General features: G+C 43.1%; 1 protein-coding gene across 8 annotated transcripts in view; it reads right to left on the bottom strand.

Annotated features, from left to right (window-relative positions):
- TBC1D1 (TBC1 domain family member 1) overlaps positions 1-26,951 on the bottom strand; it is a 182,124-nt gene that overhangs the window by 47,620 nt on the left and 107,553 nt on the right. For 4 of the 8 annotated variants that reach the window (XM_090035742.1, XM_090035748.1, XM_090035750.1 and 1 more), the window contains 6 exons: positions 24,270-24,398; positions 21,453-21,539; positions 17,581-17,858; positions 14,977-15,135; positions 12,267-12,386; positions 10,587-10,726 (listed from right to left, as the gene is read on the bottom strand). In XM_090035742.1, the coding sequence (XP_089891868.1) occupies positions 10,587-10,726; positions 12,267-12,386; positions 14,977-15,135; positions 17,581-17,858; positions 21,453-21,539; positions 24,270-24,398 (913 nt within the window). The remainder of the gene's footprint in view (positions 1-10,586; positions 10,727-12,266; positions 12,387-14,976; positions 15,136-17,580; positions 17,859-21,452; positions 21,540-24,269; positions 24,399-26,951) is intronic. The other 4 variants (XM_090035743.1, XM_090035744.1, XM_090035746.1 and 1 more) reach the window with 4 other exon arrangements.

Raw genomic sequence — 26,951 nt, 5'->3', positions numbered from 1 at the left:
TCCTCTCTCAAACTCCCCTTCAGGTATTTGAAGGCTGCTATTAAATCCCCTCTCAGTCTTCTCCTCTCCAGACTAAATAAGCCCATTTTCCTCAGCCTCTCCTCCCAAGTCATGTGCCCCAGCCCCCTAACCATTTTCTTTGCCCTCTGCTAAACTCTCTCCAATTTATCTACATCCTTTCTGCAGGGGGGCAAAACTATACTCCAAATGTGACCTCACCAGTGCCTAACAAAGAAGAAGAATCACTTCCCTTGACCTGCTGGCAACATTCCTACCAATACAGCCAGTATGCCATTAGCCTGCTTCACCACAAGGGCACACTGTTGGCTCATATTCAGCTTATTTTCTTTACAGCTGCTGTCAGTACCTAGCCTCTACTAGGTCATGGGATTGTTCTGTCCTTACTGAACTTTACAAGATTTCTTTTGGTCCAATCCTCCAATTTTTCAAGCGCTCTCAATCGTAGTCCTATCCTCCAGCATATCTACTACTCCCCAAGGTTGGTGTCACCTGCAAACCTGCCGAGGGTGCACTCTATCCCATCTTCCAGGTCACTGATGAAGATCTTGAACAAAACCCACACCAGGACCAACCCCTGGGGCACTCCACTTGATATCAGCTGCCAACTACACATTGAGTCATTGTTTAGTACCTTTTGAGTCCGACAATCCAGACAGTTTTCTATCCACCTTGCAGTCAGTTTATCCAATCTGTACTTTCTTAGCTTGCTTGCAAGTATATTGTGGGACACCATGTCAAAAGCCTTGCTAAAGCTTTCCTGCAAGTGGATCCACCTTTGCATTCAGATAGAATATGAGTGACATCAGTGAGGCTCCATGCATGTGTAAGGGGCAGTGTGTACCAGTCTGATTGATTGCAGAGGCTGTTACAACTATAATTCACAAATCCAGAAATTCTAGTATTATTGGAGCAATCTGTTTTTGAAGTTTCTTTAGAGAATTTAGCCATTTCCCAGTCATTAGCAAAGTGATTAGAACATAATAAAGAGCCAGAGAATTCTGTTCTTAGAAAACATAGTAAAGCAGGTCATAGACAGAATGGACTACATTCAGAAGCTGTTTTTCCTTACTAGGAACACAGGAGCAAAAGCACAGAGAAAGAAAACCAGGAGTATAAAACTTTAACAAGAGCTCTTGAGGATTCAAACGTGAGAAACACCACCACCTAGAGTCCACCACCAGCACAGCAGGCGATGTACAGAAAGTAAGAAATATCTGTTAAACAAGTTTTGCTCTCTCCTGTTGGAGAATTTTCCATAAACGAACATTTTATGAATGCATTTGTTTTTTGGAATTGTTTTGACACTTCTGAACTAGTCCACAAACTTTTCTTCAGACTGGTCAGTTTTCTTACCAAGGGAGCCCAATTGGATTTGGAGACCCTGTACTAGACACTTTCTAAACTCCTGACAACCACCATGGAACGTGCCAAATTGGCAACAATTATATTTTAAACCACCCAAAACCAGACTTCACTTCCTGGCTGCTGGGTTGAAAGTGAAAAAGCCTGACAGTTATTTGCCACTTTTTCACTAGTGAAAATTCACTTCTAGAGCCCTGAACTAATGAAAAACCTCCTCAGGGACCAGCAACTAGATAGAGCATGGGTTTTTGTACAGGTAAACCTACACTGAGCACAGGTTCAACTTGTGAACTCGCAATGGCAATTCCAACAAAGCAGCATCCCCAACACCTTTCCAGGGTCCTGACCTCAAATGAAGCATTCATTTGCTTTCCTACACAGAGTGGAAAGAAGGGATTAGAAGGGAAAAGAGATGCAGCAGCACACACACATTGAAAGCACAGGTGGGTGAGGGAAAGAAAGAAGGCATGTGGAATATAGTCATGGTTGTTCCTCCCCACACATCCAGAAGGTGACTGCTCCAAGTTCTATCAAAGCCGCACCCTACATACTAGTCATGTAAGCACCTACCTGGTCTTCTGAAAACAATAGAAAAGTTTGTGTACAAATGACTTCTGGTTGCTATTTGATTTTTTTTCATCTTTGTAGTATTTGCTCAGCTTTACTGATAATTAGGAAGACTTTTCAAGTTAAGGGAAGTTTTTTTTCCCCCCAAATATCAATTCAATTCTTTGCAATTTCTATCACCTAGCTGGGTTTCATAACACTGAAACTTCCCGTTAATGTGACTGATTTGTTATTGAAGGAAAGCTATAGTGTAATAAAATATCTAATATATTTTCATCTGTTCAATCATTGGCTAGAACCCTTTTTAATAGGGCCAGCCCAGCAGCTCTTTTACCATGACTATAAGAGATGTACCCTGGATTCACAGGAGACACTGTGAAAGAAGTCTCACCTCAGGGGATAGACAGAACGACTAAGGAGCAGGAACATCTGGTGGTGAGATGGGTGAGCCTTGATGAAATAATTTTAAATAAAAAAAAAAGCATTCTGAAGAGGCAGTGTCATTTACTGTCCTATACACCTATATTTAATCAACACAAACTGCAGTTTAGGGATGATCTTGGACTACCTTCTGATGCTAAGCTTAGGAAAACAGTATGTGTGCTTAAAGCTTTCTACCATTTGTCAGCTGGCTAGACTATATCCTATCCTGAAAGACAATGACATGGCCTTAATTACTTATGTCTTAATTACATGGCTATGGACTTCATGGCACTCAGGAAATACCTACTAGTACAGGATGCTGCAACATTTCTTCTCATCAACACACCTAACATAAGCACATTATATCTGTTCCCTGTTCTCTACACTGGCTTCCACTAGCAAAAGCAAATCCCTCCAATAGCAAATCAAGGTAAAGGTCATGGTTCTTATCATCAAGATGCTCAAGGCTCAGAAAAAGGAATGCATAACTTGGACCCTGAATAGCTAGAAGGCTGCCCAAAGGTATGAGATGAAGACCATAGCCGACAGCTTTGCTTCCCTATGACAGGGGTTGGCAACATACAACCCACGGGCTGCATGTAGCCTTTGGAGCCACTGAATCTGAGCCACAGGCCTGCACCCTTGCCTGGGCTTGAGACGTGAGCAATGAAGAACTGTGCTGCTGTTGGGGGGCAGGAGAAGTGGCAGCAGCATGGAAACAGTTTCCACCCACTCTGCCTTGGCACACCTCCTCTCTGGCTGGAAGTTGCCCTCACACCACAGCTGGGATGGGGAGGCTGGGAGAAGCAGCACCAGTGCAAGTGCAGCTCCCAGCTTCATGCCTTCAGTGGGGGTACAGGAGAAACCTCTGCCACTGATATACCACCAAACCCAGAGCTAAGTTGTTCCAGCCTGTGACTTGAGAAAGGTTGCTGGCTCTGTTCTAGGACAATGGAAGTCTTTGAAATAAGGGCACATATCTCACTCGGGCAGGAAAGAGAACCCTCTCAGAGGAATGAACTCCTTCACGGACTCAGGGCCAACCTCACCACAGTCTGCTCCAAATGGAAATAATATTCCTTTGGCCAGCCCTCTCTAATAAAGAAAGAACTATATATATATATTATTCTTTTTCTCCGAGGAGTTCATTGTAGTTGCAAGATAAAATCTTAACAATCTGCAGCTGGATAAGCAGAATAATTACAGAAGTAATTGCAGCTGAGATGTGAAGGCAGGCAGTGAACTATTTGTGAGTTGGCTCTTTCTGTCCCTATTCCATGTATTAGTCGAGAGAGACAGAGAGAGAATATGTGTGTGTACACACACACACACACACTTTTCTATATATAAAATGATAAATCTTCAAACCAGAAGACCAAGCCTACAAAAAGCAAACTTATAAAAAATAAAACCAATCTACTGCACCTGCAATGGGGAAATCTTTGTAAGAAGATGACAACCAGCAATGCATGACATTCAGCATGGATTCACCAAGGGCAAGTCATGCCTGACTAACTTGACTGCCTTCTATGATGAAATGATTGGCTCTGTGGATGTGGGAAGACAAGTGGATGTCATATACCTTGTTTTTAATCAAGGCTTTTGATATGGTCTCCCATGACATTCTCACAGACAAGCTAAGGAAGTACAGGCTGGATGAATGGACTGTAGGGTGGATAGAAACCTGGCTGGGGCATCAGGCTCAGAGGGTAGTCATCAATGGATCAATTTCTAGTTGGCACCTGGCATTAAGTGGAGTACCCCAGGGGTCAGTCCTGGGGCTGGTTTTGTTCAAAGTCTTCATCAACAACCTGGAAGATGGGATGGAGTGCACCCTCAGGAAGTTTGCAGGTGACACCAAGCTGGGGGAATAGTAGATATTCTGGAGGGTAATGCTAGGATTCAGAGTGACCTAGACAAATTGGAGGATTGGGCTAAAAGGAATTTCATGAGGTTCAACAAGGACATGTGCCAAATTCCTGCACTTAGGATGGAACAATCCTATGCACTGGTACAGGCTGGGGGCTGACTGGCTGTGCAGCAGCTCTGCAGAAAATGACTTTGGGGTTACAGTGGACAAGCAGCTGAATACGAGCCAACAGCGTGCCCTTGTTGCCAAGAAGGCTAATGGCATACAGGGCTGCATTGGTAGGAGTGTTGCCAGCAGGTCAAGGTAAATGATTCTTCCCCTCTACTCAGCACTGGTGAGGCCACATCTGGGGTACCATGTTCAGTTTTGGGCCCCCCACTACAGAAAGAATGTGGACAAATTGGAGAGGGTCCAGTGGAGGACAACAAAAATGGTGAGGGGGTTGGGGAACATGACTTATGAGGGGAGGCTGAGGGAACTGGTCTTATTTAGTCTAGAGGGGAGAAGACTGAGAGGGGATTTAATAGCAGCCTTCAATTACCTGAAGGGTGGTTCGAAAGAAGATGGAGCTAGACTGTTCTCAGTGGTGGCAAATGACAGAAAAAGGAGCAATGATCTCAAGTTGCACAAAAGGAAGTTTAGGTTAGATAGTAGGAAGAATTGTCTTAATAGGAGGGTGGTACAGCAATGAAACAGGTTTACCCACTGAGATGGTGGAATCTCCATCCTTGGAGCTTTTTAAGACCCAGCTAGACAAAGCTTTGGCTGGAATGTTCTCACTGGGGATGGTCCTGCTTTGAACAGGTGGTTGGACTAGATGCGACCGGTTGAGGTCCCTTTTAACCCTGATTTTGTATGATTCTATGACAAATATTAGTCACATCACCTAACACAGTAATAGGGGTCACTCAGAGGCCCCCTCTACACGTCACATGTATTATACAATTAACTGGTTAAATGTGCAATTCATTTAGAACTGGCTACACATGCAAAGTGACAATCACACCATAAAAGGTCCATCTAGCTATAACATTACAGAGTTGGAAAATGTGTAACAATGTGTATAGCTGGTTTCTCTCCAGCTTTAATTTGCATGGATAGCAAGGATTTATGCCCCTGCTGACAGGACTCCCAGCCACAGGAGTGCACCATGCAGGACTGGGAGTCCTGCAGCTGATGGGACTCCCAGCCACAGCAGCACCCCAGCTGCGTGGTGCTGCTGTGGCTGACAGGACCTCCTAACTGCAGGAGTGTCCTACTTGCTGCTGCAGGGGGAGCCTCAGATTGAGATTCCAGGCTCCTCCTGCACTGGTCGTATGGTGTGCTGAAGTAAGGCATGCCACATGCACGTGAGGCATGACATGAGGCATGACTGTCTGGGTTGTGCATCAGGCCCTGTCACACCTTTACCTAAACGACAGGGCCCAGATTCTGCAGCCCTGGCTGGATATCACTGCAGTATCTACCTCTAACAGTCCTTTTAAAAGTATAGAATAATAATGAATAAATGTACACAAAAAACCGACTGAAAAAATGTTCCAGCGTGGCCATTAAGCAAATGTAACAAAACTTACATTATAAAGAAATTAAAAATTGAAAAAAGTAATTATAAGCTAAAATTAATGAAGCTAACACTCTGGTTCCTATTCATAAATGGGATAAATACATCAGGGATATATAGGGGCAGAAAGAAAATAAAACATAATACATGGAACTGGGAGGGAAAGAGCCAAATCATGTACATATTAAGCAGGAGATAAACTATCTCAGCTGCAATTACTTCTACAGTTATTCTGCTTATTCAGCTGCAGATTGTTAAGATTTTGATCTTGCAGCTACAATGAACTCTCAGAGAAAAAATCTAGACCAGGCAATGTAGGTGTTTTCTTTTTAAAAGGGAGGGGAGGATCTTCGTGGCTTTTGAAATCATATTAGGCTATTTCTGTTTAAAAAATGTCAAACTTGCAAAAATCTACAGTTTTCAGAAGAGTTGAAGCTTGGCATTACTCAACATACTTATTTCTGTGTAGGTTCTTTTAACAATAACCATCATTGTGTTATCCAAGAACTTTGGGGAGATTAATTAAACCATGTTTAACTGTGTCCAGTTCTGGGCCCCACAATTCAAAAAGGATGTGGAGAAGCTTGAGAGAGTCCAGAGAAGAGCCACGCGCATGATCAGAGGTCAGGAAAACAGACCTTACAACAACAGGCTGAGAGCCATAGGGCTCTTTAGCCTGGAAAAGTGCAGGCTCAGGGGTGATCTGATGGCTACCTATAAGTTTATCAGGGGTGACCACCAGTTTCTGGGGGAACGTTTGTTCAACAGAGCACCCCAAGGGATGATGAGGTCCAACGGTCATAAACTACTACAAGACCATTTCAGGCTGGACATAAGGAAGAATTCCTTTACTGTCCAAGCCCCCAAGGTCTGGAACAGCCTGCCATCAGAGGTGGTTCAAGCACCTACATTGAACACCTTCAAGAGTAAATTGGATGCTTATCTTGCTGGGATCCTACGACCCCAGCTGACTTCCTGCTCTTCAGGCGGGGGGCTGGACTCGATGATCTTCTGAGGTCCCTTCCAGCCCTAATGTCTATGAAATTGATGAAATGTGCTATGGGCCCCTAACATTGTTTTACTAACGCTTTAGCAAAACCTTTGCTTAACAAAGCTTCAGCTTTTAGCAGGCCTTCCTTTTTCTATACCCCTTCCCCTCTCCCCCTCCTCCTCCCCTCCCGCACACACTTTCCCCCCTTATCTGAACAATATGCTGTCTTTTAGCCACATTTGATTCCTTCCTTTTTTGTTTTTTTGGAAGGTGACTTGGCTTGGTTGGGCTGTTAAAAATATAATGACCAGTAAAATAGAGAATATCTGTATGGTTATTTCTGTGGTAAGCAGTGGTTTTTATGTAATTATTACAAATTACTTTGTTTTTATATTTATTTATAAAATAAACTACAACAAAAATTTATAAGTTTTAAGGGTTTCATTACACTTTCAAAATGTAAATCCTGTGCACTTTTTTCCTATCTGGTTTACAGTGATTTAGTGTCTAACAATAAAAGATGCAACTGTTCTATGTACTTGCTCTCTTCCAGCAATCTCAACAGCTCACAGACACTCTAGTGATACTATGTTGTTTTATTAAGCTTCATAGTACTAAATGCAGCAAGGGGGATAAAGCCAAACCAAGCAGGGCTAAGTTTCAACCAGTCCAGCCACTACCCACAATGTGACTGCCACCTCCCATCTAGTCATCTTTCTATTCCTCTGTTAGTTCTAGTGGGGGAATATAGCATATGTATTTTTGTTTGTTAATTATGAAACACTGAGAGTTGATTAGAGGAGGCAATGTGCTATCCACCTGGAAGTGACAGTAACAAATTCCGAGTGAAAGATCACATGACAACTATCAAAGCGGTAATATTACAAAGACAATATACATAAATCCCTTTATTTTATTTGTTGGTTGACATCTGAAATACAGAAACCGCAATTCTTTGGACAATTTTTTTCCTGTTTTACTTTTGCTTCTAAAATAATATAAAATCCTATGAGACAAGACTCCCTTTTAATTACTCTTCATGTATTCCTTTTGGAAATTCCATGTAGATTTCTACAAACTGTTAAAAAAACCCACAGTAATGAACTATAGCTAAAAAGACCTAGGCAAAAATTCAGTAGCTATTCTTCAGAAAAAGAACTTCTATCATCCCACCAACAACCATATGCTATTTTAAAAGTCCATTCAAAATAAGTTAATATAGAGTAGGTGTTTTCAACCTTTGTTACTAAGTGTGCCTCTTCTGTCTCAAATTTTCAGGTCATGTACTCCTTTATATTAAAATTACTGGGGGAGGGGGGGCGGCTGAACACATGTGCACACCTCCCCCCCCAGCAAGTAAATCTGTGGAAGAGGGGAAAGGGCCATGGCGGGGGGGGGGGGGGGGGGCCGTGATGAGGTAGGGAGCGGGGCAGAGGCAGGGATGAATAGGGCCCTAGATGGGCCGGGCCGTGGGACAATCAGAGCCTGGGAGACTCATCCAGGGGTGTGGGTGAGGGAGGGGGGCTCTCGCTGCTGTGCATATCCTAGTGGAGGCCCAGAGGGCACATGTCCCTCTCATCTGTGCGCAGGGTGGAGGCAGCCGCTGCTGCATGGTGGGCTTTGCATGGCACTGCAGCTGCCCCGGGTGCTGTGCGATACCACGTGCATCCAGCGGGAGCCTCCCCTGTACCATTTACATCTTTTTAAAATACCCCTAGGAGTACGCATACTCCTGGTTGACAACCACTGATCTAGAGGATCCCAAGGAAAAGCAAAGAGGTCTGGAAATCACTATTTATCAGGAAAAGTGGCAAAAAGTTAAGGATTATAGAACCAAATTCTATCCAGTTTTAGTAGAGTTGTAGTAAGGTCATGCCTGTGATGGTCCTGGAAATGTACAAGGTGGACTTGAAAAACTGCACTTTGTACTCAAAAAGCTTGTTTAACATGTCTCTCAACTATACAGTTGGGACACTGAAAAGATATCAGCCAGTGTTAGGGAGGTACAACTACACTGACATTAGAGAAGTTAAACCAGTGGTCTCATTCAGGGTGCCATGAGAGCCCTTCAAGGGAGTTGCAGAGCTGGAACCATCACTTCAGCCACGTGGAAGTGTCCAGCATGCCTTTACTTCTAGGCCAGGCATGCCAGGCAAATGAATTAATCTAAAGAAACTCCTCTGCTACAGCTCCTTCCCAGTCTGCTTGCCACAGCCCCTCCTAGGGACAGCACAGGGGACACTTCTAACATGCAACAGCTGGGTAACCAGGGCACACGCTACTGAGGCACTGAAATGGAAGAGAAGGCTGATTCAGTGACAGTAGGGGGCCGTGCTCAGCATAGGTTCAGGCAGAGGCCATTAGGTCTAGTGGGATAGACAGACTGCCTGGCCAGTCAGGACTCCCCCTTACAGTCTAGCTCTCCCCTCCCCTTGCTCCTATGCAACAACAGGTACTTTATTAACACTTCCATAGCCACAGCCATATTACAACTTTTACAGCATATTACCAGCAATTCTAAGAGGGTTAATGGAGGAGGGTGAGAGAGGCTGACATGGGGAACTCTGCCCTGGGTCCCCACTGCAAGCCTTCAGGCCCTGGGTGAGCCCAGGCTGTGGCAGATAAGACTGGATCCCCCCCATCCCACTTCTGGTCTCAGCACAATACCCCCCTCACATCCCATCCCTAACATCCAGGGCACAGAAATAACTAGTTATGCCATTATCTGGAGTTTTCAATTGGGGTCCTGTCAAATTCAGGAAAGTTATGGAGGATGCCTGGAGTCTGAAAAGGTTGTGAACAACTGAGTTGAACTTTCTTGCCCCAGACATGGATTTTGCCCAATACCTCAGTTCTATACTCCCAGAATAAAAGACCTGGCAATGATTAAGTAAAGTTACTTGGTGACAAAGTGTAAAGTGACATCAACTAAGACAATACCATATTCACCTGAATCCAAGATGACTGACTAAGATTAACTTCCACATATAATTAGATTATATACGTGGAAAATTTATAAATTTGTTCTAATTTTCCATGTACAGAATCTAATTATTGGGGGGTTGTCTTAAATTTGCCCCCCTTACAACTGCAGCAAGGCAAGCAGCTGTAAGGGGACAGGCAGAGGGGGACACCTACCCCTTGTCCTCTGCCACCTGTTCCCCCCCATCACTTGCCCTTCCCTGGTACCGGTGTGCCTTGGCACCTATCCTCCTCATAGTGACTTCCCCCAACTCCCCCCAGCCCTATGCCTGTACTCCCTGGTATCTTCCCCTTGTGGAGAAAAGGACAAAGGCATCAGACAGAGGTGCACGGGGAAGGGAGGGGGTCACGTCACAGCTGAAGCTGCAGCTGTAACCCCAAGGCTAAGCCTAAGCCTGGGTTGGGGCTAGAGCCTAAGCCTGAGTTGGCCCCTCCCACCCCATACTGTGCAGCCTTGTGCAGCACTCAGATCCAAGATGAGGGGCTTTCTCTCCTATGTGAAAATAATATGGTATTGATTGAGAGAAATACATAGTATGCACCTAATCATAATGTCCATTTTTCTTTGGCTAGGAGAGTCTAAAATAAAAGTTTTATATAGCTGCTAAGTTACAGCATGATACAAAAGTGATAGAAAACAGAAGTGGTCATTCTAACTGGGAACTGAATACACAGCAAATGAATATTATTACAGGGTTCTCCTTGGTTAGATTAAATTTTCCCCACCCTAGTTAGCAAAGAGAATTAAAGATGATAAATACTTCAGAGGTTACATGCTTTAGGGCTTTTTAAGTGAATAGGGATCTTACCATCATATCGATTGGGTGAATCACATGTTTTCTGAGGAGTTGCCACTCGTAAGAATATCTGTTGTCTCCAAGAATGTCGGCGAGTCCGTATAGGACTGTCACTGCCAGCACCCTGCTGGCTTTCTTTGGACTCATAGTCACTAAAATTGCAGAGTACAGAATGATTTATGAATTACAATGACACAAGGTAAAGTCCGCTAATACTGTGAAAGGTGTCAGGTCTCAAAGAATATTAAAACAGAAGCCACCAAATTGGTCTAAGTGACCTGCACATGCTGGGCCAGACTCCCAGTGTTAAATGCGTGAAATTCATACCTCTGCAATAGGCCTGCACAGGGGCAAGTGCATCAGCCAGGCTAGTGACTAGAAAGAGCATCCAGCTTAGTCCAGTTTAACAGCTAAGTGTTAAACCGGACACAGTTATACAGTGTCAATATTTTTGTGATTATATATAAACATACACAATATATGTTAAATACACAGTGCATATCCATATTCACATGCCTTTACATTCTGATATTTCAGTGCCTTTCACAAAAATCTTGATGTTGTTATGGAGGTGCAAAGTGCTATTACTGCCTTTTATGAATGTATCTGAAAAAGCTTTATAACTGTAAAATTAAATCCCACAATCTCCTTGTGAGTTAGGCACATAGGGCAACTATACACAAGCAGTGAGGCTGCTTAAACACACTATAGTTACAGCGCGTCACAGCAGACTTGATTAATCGAGTCTGCAGGAGTGTGGTAATTGCTACGCTCCAGCAGCCTGCACCATCTTATGAACTGGTGTCCCTGCACTTAAAAATGGAAGCAGGGGCACTTTATTTAAAGCTTGTTTGAGAAGATCTCAGAGCCACTCTAATTAAAGCGCCTCCCACCACTCCTGGAGCATGTATATAAATGCCCATGGGTACTCTTCTCTCACATGCACAAACTGAGGAATACAGAATTTACATGTCTTGCTCCAGGTCACAGAATGAAATCAGAAACAGAGCTGGGAATAGTTCCCAGGAGTCCTGGGTTTGTTCCTTTGTTTTAAACCAGAGGCTACTCACAGAGTTGTCTGTAAAACTGAAAATTAAATTCTTAATAGCAATGCTGTCTTTCAGCATTGCTATTAATGACTTTACCTGCTTTAAGGAATTCAGGTCATTCCTTTTATTTTTCTTTTCAGCAACCCTAAAAACTCTGACATACTTGTACTGTGCTCATTATGGAAGATATGCAAACTTCAAAAAGCTCTGAACTCAGTAACTGAGTTTGTAAGCCAAGAACCATCTTGGGATGAACCATCGTGGGATGAACCAACACTCTCATCCTGTCCTTCCAACTGAGGACATTGCTGTCAAATGGGATATGCCACGTATTTCTTAAAGGAGAATTCACTGGTGATGTGAAAACAGCCTTTTGGAAAAGAGTAAATCAGCCAATGAAAATATATAAGTACATGTAATACTGTCACAAGAGCAAAGTTTGGAAATGCGTAGAATCCATTTTCTTTACATGTGAGAAACTGTAGGTAGCCTCTGACCTTTAACATTTACATTTAGATTACTTCATGTGTCACATGCAAGTGAATGATAATAATATTAATCATTTTACAAGTGTAAAAAGTGTTGTCTCAAAATCAAATTTAACAAGATAATTTTATCTTCGGGCATAAGAAGAGCATCCTACCTTTTTGTGCTCCTAAAGTCAGATGTGTTATTTTCATGTACAGGAGCCAAAAATTTTAAGAAATTTGGCACAGAGGAGGAAGAATGAAGCCTTTTCCTTAGAGCAGTACGGTAGAAGATGCTGAGAGTGCAGTTGGGAAAAGTGCAGTTTAGAATGAAGAAGCGTAAATACAGAGTAAAAATCGTACACAGTGAAAGTTTCAAAACTGAAAAGAAGCTAACACTTGGAGTCATAAAACACCAGGGAAAATAAAGTCAAGATGAAAACTGTTTTAATCAGTCCTACTCTGAAATATGTGTTTAAGACACTTCAAACATTCTGGTATGACTCAGTATCTTCTCATAAATTCGTGCCCCTCTGCTTCAGTCAAATTCCTCACAATATATTTAGGATTATAGGAAAGCAAGGCTGGAAGGGATCTCTTAATGTCATTTAGTTTATCCCCCTGCTCAATGCAGGATCATCCCTGACTAAACCATCCCAAGTCAAATGTCCACACAAGCTGCTCTTGAAAATTTTCAAAGATAAGTGTTTCAGCAACATAAAGGATTTGTAGCAGCTCTAGAGCCTAACAACTGCTAAAGTTGATAGGCACATGTCTGATCGACATTATGGAAAAAGAGGGAAAAAGCTGACATTTCTGTATCCAGCTTGTAAGCAAAAAAAACCCCCCAAAACACAAAAGCTTAGAATTTTTAACCTATACATTATTTTTTCTGCATCTGATTATTTGGGTATGTTGCTCTTGTTATATAGCAGAAGCCATCAAATCTCATTACAAACATTTTGGCAACTCTGACTTGGTTGTATCCCCTTCTCTCCAGAATGAGCTACCTAAAGTTTCTATGACATTCAGAAGAAGCAGCTGAACATGAACAATTGTAGGTGTAGACATACAACACATTTAAAATGGACTTGGTAACAGTGGAGCCAGTACATGATACACAACCTTGCAGAAGCATAAGTCACTTTGCTTCAGGGCAAAATTACTCAGAGGCCGTGTCAACACATGTGGTGAAATGTGCAGTTGTTACTGCGCAGTCATTTAGCACTTGTATATGCCGTCATTACTGCGCAGTACCGTCGTTACTTCGCATATTGTCACCACACAGTTTTTTCCCTGCAGGGAAGGTGTTTGTTCAATGCAAATTCACTTCCCCTTCCACCTAATAGCCAGAGGCTATAATAGCACTCACCAGGGACAGCCAGCCAGCTTTGTGTCTAATTTTCACCAAAATGGTATATCTGGATTGCAGCTGGCACTGCCTTACAAAAAAGATGGTGAACAGGGATGGTGAGATTAATATGGAACAATCACTTGCATTAAGTAAAACAAACCTTTAATATCTGGTGAGCCAATTTCCAAGGAAAATCAGCCCAGCACATCTCCTGACCATAACTGCATTTTGCTCACAGAGTTATGGTAGCTTCACTTTACAACAAACAGATTTGAACCTGTCAATTCACCTGAGAGCTCCCCATCATATATATTTCTAAGTAGCAGCCCTTTGAGACATGATACAAAATCCCTTTCAATGGTGAGGAAAGACTTAAAGCAAGTGTCACTGCAGAATCGACTCGGGAGGCAGGAAATCATCCCCTTTCCTTAGTGACTGGGAAAGAGGAGGAGAAACTGGGTACAAGGAACTGGAGAGGTGTTTTTTGAAGCGAGGGTCAAAAGATGTAGAGGATTTGCATAATCAGATTTCTGCCCCTAGTGCAGTTCCTGAGAAAGAAAAGGGGAAGTTCATCTCAGATAACACAAGGCTAAATAATAGCAACTATTTAATATTTTTTGGTAAATATGGAACAAGTAGACAAGTAAGCCCTACAGCAGACATGGTTACGATGCAGATTCTGCCTTGTGTACTTTCTCAGGATCAGAAGGATCAGTGTCTCCCTCAACAGTGCTGCACAAAAAGGCAGAAAAAAGAAAAAAAAAAGAGAATGCCAAGACAGAAAACTTGCTAATGAACAGTAACTCTTAACAGTATTCCCCAAGGACATTTGTCTGACCAGTCTGTTGGAGCTAAAGTAAACAGTCTGATTCAAATGACTTTAGGCAGCAACTGGTCTTATCTTTCAGGGAAAGGCAGGATGAATGGCTCTGTCTGTCTGTATTCTCATCTAAGGAAGGAATGCCAAACTATCACCTCATAGTGCTGAAGGTAATGGAACAACTAGAGACTGAAATGGTTCTTCACAAGTCTGACATTTCTTGGCCTATTTACTTTACTTGATTAAATTTGTCTTTCAACTCTTACCGAGTAGTTTTATCCTTCCCCTCTCCTCTTCTTAATCACAAGGCACAGGAACTCAGTTCTGCCTTACGCTGAACAGGCGGAACTGAGTAATTCTGGAGAGAAAAAGCTGGACCAGTGTCCTTGGTATCAAACCTCTTGCCCAGGTTAGACACTACTGCTACCTAATACATAACTAGAGCAACTGACCCTTGCATAACAGAGGGAGGGTGGGGTGCACGTGTGCACACAAGTTCCTGAAGTAATTTCATTTGATCAAAACAAAAAATTCCATCAAGTGTCTGCATCAAAATGCAGTGCCTGAGGAGTTACTTTCCCCCTCAGACTATCTGCACTCCACTGCCTGCAAAAATCTTAACTTTCAGTTATTCACACACAGCAAGCTCTGGCATTACAATACTGCATGTTTATGATACAATAAAATAAACTCTATGCATCTACTATCTCACCTCTTTTGTGTAACATGCCCACTTTGTTCTCCACTTGAATTATGCTTTAGATTTTTTAAAAAGTTGGGTGAAGAGGCCGAAGGACTGAGACGAGCTAAAGGAGTTGGAGATGCAGGTTGACCAGAACAGCTTTTAGACTCCTTCACAGATGTGTTCAAACTGTACAGTGAGAGTCCAACCATGAGTATGGAGGTGAGGTAAGAGAAAGAACAAATTACAGGAATAGACAGAAAAAACAGAGTAAGAATGCGTATCTATCCTCCTTTAAAAGAGGTCTGCCAATAGTAGTGAATGATTATCTACAGTTCTGAATTAAAGCTCTAGCACAGGGGTTGGCAACCCCCAGCACACATGCCGAGTATGGCATGCAAGGCCATTTTCCTCGGCACGCATTGGGGCAGGAGCGGGGAGGCAGCAGCTGTTTGCAGCCTCCCGGCTGCAGCTGGCCCCAGCTCTAGGTAGCTGCTGCCAGCCTGGAGACTGGGCTGCTCCCAGCAGGTGGCTAGGAGGCTGCAAGCCCTGCTGGGAGCAGCCTGGGCACCATGGCTGGCAGCAGCTACCGCACAACCTGGACTGGCTGTAGCCAGGAGACTACAAACAGCTGCTGCCTCTCTGCCCTGACCCTGGCCCCTATGGGCGCAGTGCCAACACCTGATGCCTTTCCGGAGCCTGGGGCTGGAAGACAGCTGGGGGTGGGGAGGAAGCAACTGTTTGTAGCCTCACAGCTGAAGCTGGCCAAGGCTCTGGGTAGCTGCTGATAGCGATGGAGCCCGGGCTGCTTGCAGCAGGACTTCCATCCCCCCAGCCACCTGCTGGGAGCAGCCTGGTCTCCGTGGCTATCAGCAGCTACCCAGAGCCTGGGTTGGCTGCATCCGGGAGGCTACAAACAGCTGCTGCCTCCCCTCTTCCAGCCCCAGTCCCAGCCCTGGGCTCCAGGGAGGCAGCAGACAGCAGCAGTGCTCCCCACTGTGCTGCTGTTCTGCAGAGCAGCGTGTGGGAGCCGGCGTGGCAGGGGACAGCTGGGGGCCAAAGCTGCCTGCCACTCCGAGCTCCCCGCTGCCCTGGCCACACTTCCCCTGCAGGTGGGGGCAGCAGTGAGGGGCACAGCCCTGCATGCTGCCAACGTTGTTCCCATGCACACAGGCAGCATGGAGCTTACAGCAGCTTTGCCCTAATGCACAAGTCAGCTGTACAGAACACACAAGCGTGTGCTGAAAGACCCTGATTCACCAAAATACTTAAGTGCATATTTAGCTTTAAGCCTTTGAGTAATCTCAGTGAAATCAAACAAACAAGTCATTTATAAAGAGAGACATGCTCAAGAGCTTTGCTGGATAAGAACACTTTGGAACCTATTTTTATTCTTAAGAGATTTAGCAAGAAGTTGCTTTGATTTCCAAGTTTTATCTGACTGAGGTTCTTTTCAAATTCTCAACTGTAGTACAATTTTGCCCCAATTCAAGAACTTATCCTATGTCATGTTAGTGGGAGCGATTCCATTAAGAGACCAATCTTTTGAAGAGCCAAATGAAGTCAGAAGTTTGGATCCACTTTTGAATGACAGAGCAAACTGAAAGATTATTCAACTTTTAGCTAGAATTTCAGAGGGAAAAGGATGAACAGACTGAAGAAGCAGCTACAAATTTTAAGGCAGTGCCTGGTGGTACCAAGCCAATAAGTTTTAAGTCCTGAACTGCACTGCAAAAGTTATTTAACATTTAAGGAACAAAAGTTAAAAAAAAAGGCCAAAAAGGCAACCCAGGTTATATTTCCTTTTACATACCACAATTCTTTTTTTCCTGTCATCACCTATTTCAAACATGTTCTTTGACTGCTCTGCTTTCTTCAGGGAAAAATGAGCTGATGCACATACACACTTCCAACTATGTAGATTGCATAAATCAGCAATTTTGGCAGACAGATGCCTACAGACAGGAATGTTTCCACAGTAATTGAAAAAAGCCAGAGAAAGGAAGGAGAAAAGGCTCATAAAGCTTAGTAAGGTTTCATGGAAGTCTTTCAAGGAGAACATCCAGGAATATTAGCAATAAAATTATCAGTAGTCTGTTTTTGTGAGTATAGCTTGCAATGAATCAAGAACTGATCAGACTTCTGATGCCTGCTACTAGTGATGAAATTTTATGCAGTTTTTTTAATTGACTTAAATGTTAAATGTGAACTGACCAACAGTTCAGCTTTCTATATCACATAAGCAACAAGATTTTTCTTCATAAATATACTACACAGAGCTGTCATTTACTTATACAGCCCTCAGATCCAACCAAAAAAAAAAAAATAAACCCACACCTGAGGATCATCTGAACAAGAAATTATTATCCATTATTATACTTGCACAGGATATGGCTTTCTGACATTTACTGTGGAATTGCAAGTTTCATGTTTTATTTCCCTCCTTGAATACACACAAAACTAAGATGGCAGTTGTTTTAAATTATCACATATGCTCTAGGGGGATAACACTGCTACACATTCCTTAAATACTAAGCTTCTCTTTCATTAAATTAGCATACCTAGTATATTATGGACTTCCCATAATATGCCCGAAATATATGAAAAAATATCCTGCTTTTAAGTGAGTCTTACTTTCGCTTGTGAGGAGTCTCTGTGCTCACTGAATGATACCTCATTAGTTTCCTTTGTGGAACAGATGGTGATGTTTCAACTGCTTCCAGAGGTTCCTGGCATTCAGTAGGCAAGTGACTCAATGTGTTTGCTCGCCTTCTAAAGCTTGGGTGAGATAATTTATCGGGCTGCTCATCAGGATGACTATCTGGGTCACTGGTGAGATCGTCTACTGATGCATCGGTCTTGACAGGACTTTCTGACGTAACTGGAACTTCTCTCTCACACAGAGATGGCTCCTAGAAATATATATAAGAATGACACGTGAACGTATACGACTTGAAAAATATTTCAGGTGGTTCTCAATCCCAGGTTATTTTTGACATCATACAGCAATTTACTTTATAGTATAAACTGATTTATTTCTAAAAGACAGCCTTTTTGTGCCAGATGTATACTTCCTGAAACATAAGGCCATGAAAATAAATATAGGCCAACATTCCTAAAACTGAGTGCCTAATCTTGGGCACTGCAGTAGCAGAGGCTGAACAAGATGATTAGTGGTAAATTCCACTGGACCCTTCTCAAAGCCAGCCACTTATTTCAGTGCCTGTTTAGACTTTCTAGATGGAATTTTAGACCAGTGATTCTTGACCAGGTTGCCACAGTACCCTGGGATGCCTTGAGAGCCTTTCAAGGGTGCCATAGGTGGGCAAACAAGATTTACAAAAACCTTGTTTATTCACAAGATAAACCCAGAGATTTCAAATAGAAATCCACATTCTGATCTGGTGTGGTTTTTCTGAGTTTTTGGAATGTAAAATTGATTTCTGACTACAGAAAAACAATAGCACAAGTGAAAACTAAGAGCTGGCATTTTCCATGGGGTGCCTCAAGTCTAATGTGGGCTGCCTTAACTCTAAATAGATTGTGAACCACTGCTACAGACATGAAGTTATTACTGCTCTGCTTTCTCTCACACAACACCTACTCCTTTCCCTCAAACTGGGGTGTTTTAAGTGGGAAAGCTGATTGGGATAGAAGAATGCTGTTTTAATTTCTGCTCTACAGTGCAGCAGCTGTTGCATTACTCTTCATTCATTGTTCTTCACTCTAGAGTGAAACAGGTATGACCCAACTATGGGGAGTCAGGGTTCAGAAGCTGAGGGTCGACAATACTCTATAATACAATCAAGCCCAGAAGCAAAAACCAAGGGTCACAATATTGGGTCAGTTTGATCCAACGCATGCCAGGGGCCAAGCGGGCCCATAGATCAGGAACTGAAGAATCCAATACAGAGGACAGGGTAAGCAGGAACAAGGTGTTGAGGTCCAAGGCAGGAAGTAGACTAGAGAAAGGCTGGAGGCAGGACAGGAGGGTTTGAAGCAAAGGCAGGGTTCAGAGCCAGGAGGTCCAGGACAGGAGTCAGTCAAAGTCCACAGCAGAGATACTAGGAGAACTGCTGCAGGGACAAGGTCCTGCAAGAATTGGAAGGGTTTTATAAACCTCCCATCAGAGGTTTGTAGCCTCCATTGGTTATCCCAGGTCACCTAGATCCCATTAGGAATCTCACAGGAAGGCCAAGACTGAGTTGGAGAAAGTGCACGGCTAGTCTCCTGGTAGTACTGTAGCCTGGTTCTCTGCTGGTGGGTGCTGTGGATCAGGCTTTGAATCCCAGGGGTGTAACAGTGGTGTTATCATCTCTCCTTTTTAATGATCTTCATGTTTTACTAATCAATCTAACCTTTCCATCTGTTAGCTGCTACAGATCTCTTCCAACTTCACAGTCTTGAAGATTCTCGAACACTTTTTAAAATCACAGGTCCACCCCTGGAGATTGGACTAAAAAGCAGCAGACAGAGCAGTAGCTCAAACTTTTCTTTGATGTGGTTGAGAAGCACTGTTGGTGCTGCCCCAATTTACCTCAATGCTTCTCAACTGGGTCTTACTACCTCCAGATAAACTGTCCCACATGCTTGCTGTACAACCAGCCCCAGAAGGGTAAGTGTTTGTAATTTCTGTGGGTTAAGTGGAACCACCCCTGTGCACCTCTGTTTCCAGGAGGTGCGTGGAAGAGGCTGAACTGGGAAAGGCAACAGCCAAATCCAACTCCAACCTGCTTTATGCTGATAGGAGAGCCAATGCAGCAGGAGTGCACATGGGGCAGTTTTATCTGGCTGCCTACTTGGCAACAGTACCTCCACTGCAGCACTCCTGAGTGGGGTTTGCTGTTACCTGGTTGAGAACTGCTGCATCAAAGTTTCAGCTTCAGTTAAGTAGGAAAGAAAGAGAAAGGGAGTCAACTGAAGATTAGGCTCTGTCCTTGCTTTATATCGCTATAACTCTGGAAAAGTCTTTTTCTCTTCTTTAGACTTTTCAAAACTAAAGTGCATATTATATTCTGCAGTATGTTGTATGTCAGAAAATATAGTATTTGTCCTGGTAACTGAAACAATGACCATATTTGCCCACATCAAAAATGAGACTGAATTTATGATGATCCCCCAATAATTAGATTCTAGACATGGAAAATGTATAAAAGTGTTACAGTTTTCCATGTCTAGAATCTAGTTATTAGAGGGTCATCTTAAAATCTACCCCCCGCCACTGCAGCAAGGGGCCAAGCTTCAGGCGAGTCATGTGGCCTGCCCGCTGCCACCTGTCCCTACTACTTGCCCACCTGGTGCCTGCATACCTCCATGCCTGCCCCTGTTCCCCCACTGAAGTGCCTGCACACCCCTGCTACCCAAGACCCTTACTACTTGCTCTCGCCACAGTGCCGGCAGCATCCCACACCTTGCCACCTCCCACTTGTCTCCCTTGCCACCTGCCCTACACCTTTGCCCCTCCTCCCACCATACCCTTTTCCCATCCCTACCTTCCCATCAAACCTCCAGCTCCAGCTCCAGTCCCACCCCAGCCTGGGGCAGGGAGCACAAAGCATGTGCTACCTCTGGCCCCAACCTGGCCAGGCAGCAGCAGTGGTGGGAGTGACAACTGATCCCAACACCAGCTCGGGAGATAGTACCAGAGCTTCCCCCACTGCTGCTTCTGCTACCGCATAGCTGTGTGGCGGCTGGAGGCAGGATGTGCTCTGTGCTCCCTGCCTCAGGCCACAGCAGGGCTCCAGTTGGAGCCTAAGATGCAATGGGAGAGTAAGCTGTGGTGGAGGGGAGCAGGGGAGGAGAGCAGATGGCAGGGGGCAGCAACTGAAGCTCTGAGTCTGAATCCAGGACTGGAGTTGGGGCTGCAGCCACTCCCCTCCCCCCGCTTGTATTCAAATCTAAGGCTGCTGCCACTGCCCTTACCCCATTTCCCATGTTGAATGGGAAAAGACCTTGTCTTGGATTTGAATATGTTACCTATATTTCAGGATCATTAGGAATGGGCTATGAGCCACAACTGATTATATTTAAACTTTATAGAGGGGAAAAAGGGTAATTTGAGAGTAGTAGTTGTCCTAGTCAGTTTTGAGGATAACTCAAAATAAGAAAGGGGCAAATAAATAGAGATAGGTAATTGTCACAACAGTAACAGAAAAGTAAGCATTTTTGACTACAGGAACCCATTTACACATAAGTTTTACCATAAAAGGTAATATATTATCTTGTTCTTACAAACAAAAAAAATTAAAGAAATCCGTGCTCCACTGGTTGGAAGAAAAGCTTTTCTACTACCTATTTTAAAACACATTAAATTTGTAGCTACATTTTTATTGTCCTGTTTTCTTTCTTTTCCCATATGATTTAGTCGAGTGCCTTACAGGAAAAAGTAACAATAAGAAATGAAAACATATTGGTCACACACTCAATATCTCTAAATACCTTTCATATCCCTCCCTATCCATATTACCTGCTAAAACAGAGATATCAGTATGTAGTTCATCACTTACTTTACTTGTGCTGCTTAATGTACTGGATAAAGAGCTGTCCAAATCCACACTGCCAGACCTTTCTAAAGGACCTTTGGGTTTGTTACCCTATAAAAAAAATAAAGTATATTTATTATATTGATGAATTCTAACAGAAAAGCCTTGCTGGATCTGTCAAGTAAGAGATCCTGTCAGTATCGAATTTAACTTTTTGAAATACCTAGAAGTATCCACACTCTGCATAAGAAAAAGCTGCTTCCTTCGGGAAGGCCATTGATAATTTTAAGGATTCCAGCAATCAATACATTCGTGCATGTCAAGTTTTTTTTTTCAGGAAAATGTGCTGTTGCTTGCATCATAACCTCCAACACAAACATGCATGCGTGCGCGCACGCACGCACACATAGCAAGTTAGAGCAAGCAGAGAGAGACAGAGAGAGTTTGAGTAATTGTGTGCCTGAATTAAATTGCAAATACTATCACAGCACATCCGCTGGATCCTACAGGACATTTCATACTAGATTCCATCCATCATGATGCAAAAATATGAATTAGATAACAAGTAGGAAGAACTAAAGAGTCCTTTAATATCAAAACACTGCACAGCAGACCATCACTTCTGATATTCTGATTTCTATGATCCCAAACCAGAATAAAGAGTCATAGAGTTGGTATAATTGGTATAATGTTTCAAGGCCTTTAGTAAAGGACTCAAAGGATTGCCTGGCAACTTAATAGTTATGCACTAACATACTTGTGGAGCAAACTTCATTCTAACTCCTGAGAGTTACAAGTTGGCTTTTGTTCTGAAGCACAAAGGTGAATCTGTTGTATGAAATTTTGGTCCATCTACAGTTCAGCTGGGATTACTGTATTCACAGCAATAAACATAACTCGTTTGAATCTTACTAAATGTTTTGCATCATGGCTGGTCTACAGGAAATTTTAACCACAAGGATGATGCAATAAAAGCCCTCTTGTCAATAGCAACTGTTGCAAGCTAAATCAGTATAAGCAGTTTTATACAGCAGTCACATGCAGGTGTGTGTTCCTGTTGGAAGAATTGCTGCTTTTTTGGTTGAAACGATGAGTATACAGGCAACCCCAGCTTAGTGCTATTTCGCTACAATGCTTTTTTAAAATTGATACCTGATTCCACTAGTGCTCAGTGAGTTTCATTGTAACATTTGCAGTTGCCATCTTGGGTCATTAAAAACACATGCATTCACCATCTTGGGTCATCAAAAGCTTTGGGTTTTGCTTAACACTGATTTCACTTAATGCTTGGTTTGTCAGGAACCAATTAAGAGCACTAAGCAGGGGGTGCCTGTACAGTGTTCACCCAGTTTTTGTGGGGGAAACATGCCTCCTCTAGGAGAAAGATCTTTCAAGTGTCAACCTTAAAGATCTGCCTTGCAAGAGAAACTCTTTCTTACAAGCATGAATGTTGGTACAAACCCCCTGCCCCACCCCTGGGTTCAGGAGGGAGCACAGCAGTGAGAGCTCTGGTTCAGTAGGGAGCAGAGGAGTGAAGCAGTCAAGAAATTATTCCTGTACTGTATAGGGGCAGTGATGGCTGCATTCACCCTAGAGGGTTTTGTTCATAGCACTACCCCAGTATCTATATCCCACATCTACATCCCTAAGCTACCACATATGTCATTCAGGGGTCAGATCAGGCATGGTTTGTGACCACTATAGATGTAGTACTAAACAGTCCTTCCTAGAGACGGCAAAGTAGGCTTCTGACAGAATAGTTTATTTTGCTTGGGTAATAGGTAAGAAAAAGAAAGGGTGCCTGTAATAAGATATATCCGTAAAAATGTCAGTTTTTGTCAGTTGAAGCTGCAGCCATACCACAGTACAGTATACTGGCATATCTATATTAACAAAGTGCTCCAAATGTAAACCTGCCTTCATTTAGTTGCATATTCTGTGGCAGTGCAGGGGCCAGGGTCTCCATGGAGACCAGCTCCAGTTGCTCTGGGGCTGGGATCTTGCAGCAGCGACAGCACGGTCAAGAGCTGGGACAGGGGTGTGCAGGCAGCAGACTGCAGCTGTGCCCCAGTTCTGGACCATGCTGTCTCAACTGCAAGTTCCTAGCCCCAGCCACAGAGCAGCTCCCCACCCAGCTGCATGTCCCGCTGCCACTGCTGGGGCTAGTCTGCATGGAAACCAGCCACAGTGATGTGGGCAAGGAGAGTCCAGCTGCCAGCTGGATCTACCTTTTTGCCCACCCCTGGCCTAACAGCACAATTACCTCTTTTTTTCCTGCCAGGGAATACAGAGCTAATATTTTCAGCTGGACATCTACAAGATGTAATTTTTTCCCAATATGTTTATGGTTAATTTTAAAATCATTAGCATGTAGAAGCTTAAATTATTCCTTCCTTCAAATGTGTATTCACCCACTACCTTTTTTTACCAAGAATTTCACCTATCATACTGCCCAAATGCCCACAGATATGTTGGAGTCTTCTAAACTAAAGTTCCTTACAATCCTGACTTGTAATCCCAAAGCTATGATTACTTTTTATAGACACTTCTGATCGACTTTGTCAGAGGTTTTAGAAAAAAAAAATGCATAAACTTACACTTACTACTTCTTTATCTACTAGTTTGTTCACTTCTTTTACGCCTCGGCAAGGTATTATATTCTCTGAAAAATCCATGCTTAGTTTTGTCCTTAGCACAACATGCTTTTAACACTCTCTTTGCCAAGTTGCTTAACAGCTTATTTGAAAGATAATAAAAATGAGACGCGTATTGTATATCTGTCACTCAGATAAATAGAACAATGCTGTCAGGTTTCCAGTCAACAAAAATGAATATGCTTACCCGTGATAAAATACTCTCTAAGGATTCTGTTAGGGATCTTTTAGCTTTGCTCTTCAACATGTCCAGCCTGAACCTGGAAGCGCTACTCGGGATTTCATTTCCAGCATTCTCTGTAGAGGGTTGTGAAGCCTGTTAAGTAATTAAAAAAAACCCAAACACATACAAAATACAGGTAAGTATAGAATGCAGTGAAAAATCTTCAATTTCCTAGGAGCACACATCCTAGTTTTTCTATGCCAAAACCACTTCTCAGCTCTCAAACTGCTCATTCACTGTTTTCCCACCAACTACGGAAGTGATCTATCATAAGAACAAGGAATTGAATCCCTTTTTCAAATGAAACTGTTAAAGTGATGTGTCATGAGCACTAGGAGTCCTGGTACTTCATAACCAAAATATAGCTCCCTTCACATATTTCTCTCAAATAGCACAATTTTACCCACTGTAAGCAAAAGAGAAATAGATTCAACATTTTGGAAAGTAATGGTTTGCTTTGAACCCCATATTAGACTTGATTGATCATCTTTAGGGGCTCACACCAATACCCTCCCTAGACCTCCAAAACTTAATTTATTAGGATACAGAGAACTCTGAGGCCCAGGAAGATGTGCAGCGATTTAACACTGGCACATGCATCAGCAGTGGGAATTCTCACACAGTAAGAAGAATAGGCAACTGAGAGATGTATATTTAAAGAAAAAAAATACAGCCAAATCACAGCCTGTAAAAGGGCACAGTTCTCTGTATTGATAAGACCTGCTTTTCTGTTTTGACCTGCCAACACTAATGGCAACTCTAAATCTCAGAGATATGAATGCCTGACCATCATAAACTAACTGATAATAGACCAGACAGTACTATATGGACAACTGAAGATATGTTAGATAATAGCAAACTTTGGGCATAACCATTCTGGGCTGTTGCTGATTTAAAACAAAATTCCAATTTCCAAACATCTGAGAACAAGATAATTATCCTCTAATTCAATCCTTTTCACTCCTAAATAGCAAGCGATTAGGCTGGAAGCATTCTGCAGTTGTCTTCAGATGGAAAACACATTTTGCAAGGAAGTTTTAGTTAAAAACAAAACAAAACAAAAAACTTACTTTTAAACTCACAGCTGTTTATATTTTTCTAATTTAAAATTATGAGCTTGATCAAAGTGATTGCTCAATATTATTCAAAAATCAAGGATAACTAGCAAATAGAACAGGTAAAAAACTGTAAGGTATTTTGGGCTGACTATCTCAGAAAATAAGTCCTCAAATATAAATCCAAGGGTATCTACTCTTACACAGCTCTAAAGATGAACAAGGAAAAGGAGATATGAAATGATGTATTAAGCCAAATAGGGTGTGTCCAGACATTCATGGATGCTTGGTTGCCTGGGGACAAGTAGAGGCAGTGCACCTTGCACCACCGCTGCTCGTCCCAGGGGAACACCCATGCCATGCATGCTTTCGCATGCAGCAAGGTGCCCCAGGTGGGGTAGGGGAGGCTGGGGCCAGCACTGGGATGGCTACTGCAACCTTACCTGGGGTCCTGGGGGCCTCCCAGGGCTGCAGCTATGGCGATTCTGCCACACAGAACCTAGCTGGCAGCGGGGAGCGTTTCCGGGAGGCCCAACTTCACTTTTCAGCATCATGCACTGGCCAAGCATGCGTTACTCTGGTTTTTTTCCCCCACGTGTTTTTTTTTTTGACCCCTGAATATCCAGAGGTCAAAAAAATCTGCGGAAAAAAAAACCCGGCACAGTGCATGCTTGGGCAGTGCACCCTTGCACTGCAGAGAACACTGGACTATGTGGTATGTGGTGCTGCAAACATGCTTGCAGCACCACATATCACAAAATTGTGGACGTGCCCAGTGGGTTAAGGGGTAAGTCAGCTTTCGTGATGGAATGCAGCCATCTTTCCAAGTGTCAAATTATACGTTTTTGGTTTGAGGACCTAAGAAAACATACTATATCATGTCTCAGCAGTATTCAAATTGCATAAAAGTTTTATGCTAAAATATTATCTTGCTTTCAACACATTAATAATCAGAACCCATTTGCTAAAGATAACTGCCACTAGCTCAACTAAAGTTATTTCACATTAACAAGGGGGCATTTCTTCTCCTTCCCCCATCTTACCTAAGCCTATGCTGTTCTTCCTAATATTTTTCCTCACATATTTCTGGTAATACACCCAAATGAAACATAATACAACATTAAGGATCTCCAAATATGCCATGCTTTGAGGGCCTGAATAAATAACCTTAGGCAGAGTTCCAAGTGACTGCACACACCAGCTACAGAGAGAATTTAACTCTCTGAGCTCATAACTTAGTTCAGGGGTCAGAAACCTACAGCCTACAGGCAGATCCAGCCCAAGGAGCTGGAGCTTCAACAGCAGCAGAGGGCTTTGCCTATGTGGTGTGGTGTGGTGTGGTGGAGCTCTGCACATGCTGCACCACAGCTGGGTGCTGGGGAGAAGCAGCAGTGGTGGCAGCTGGGTCCTAGCTCCAGCTTACCTTGGACTCAAACTTACCATTCTTGCCTATCACCAGAAAACGTTACCAACCACCACTTTGGTTCTTACATTTTTGCCCAGCAGGGAGAGAGGAGCACTGTAATATACACTGTATGCCAGCTGCCTGGTGGCCGCATCACCAACTGGGTGGTAACCAGTGGGGTCATCA

Source organism: Crocodylus siamensis, chromosome 2 (genome assembly GCF_052110815.1).
Source record: "Crocodylus siamensis isolate JL-2025a chromosome 2, ASM5211081v1, whole genome shotgun sequence".
In the NCBI taxonomy this organism is placed as follows: domain Eukaryota; kingdom Metazoa; phylum Chordata; order Crocodylia; family Crocodylidae; genus Crocodylus; species Crocodylus siamensis.
Note: the sequence above shows the minus strand (reverse complement) of the source record. Positions and strands in the feature narration are given on the sequence as shown.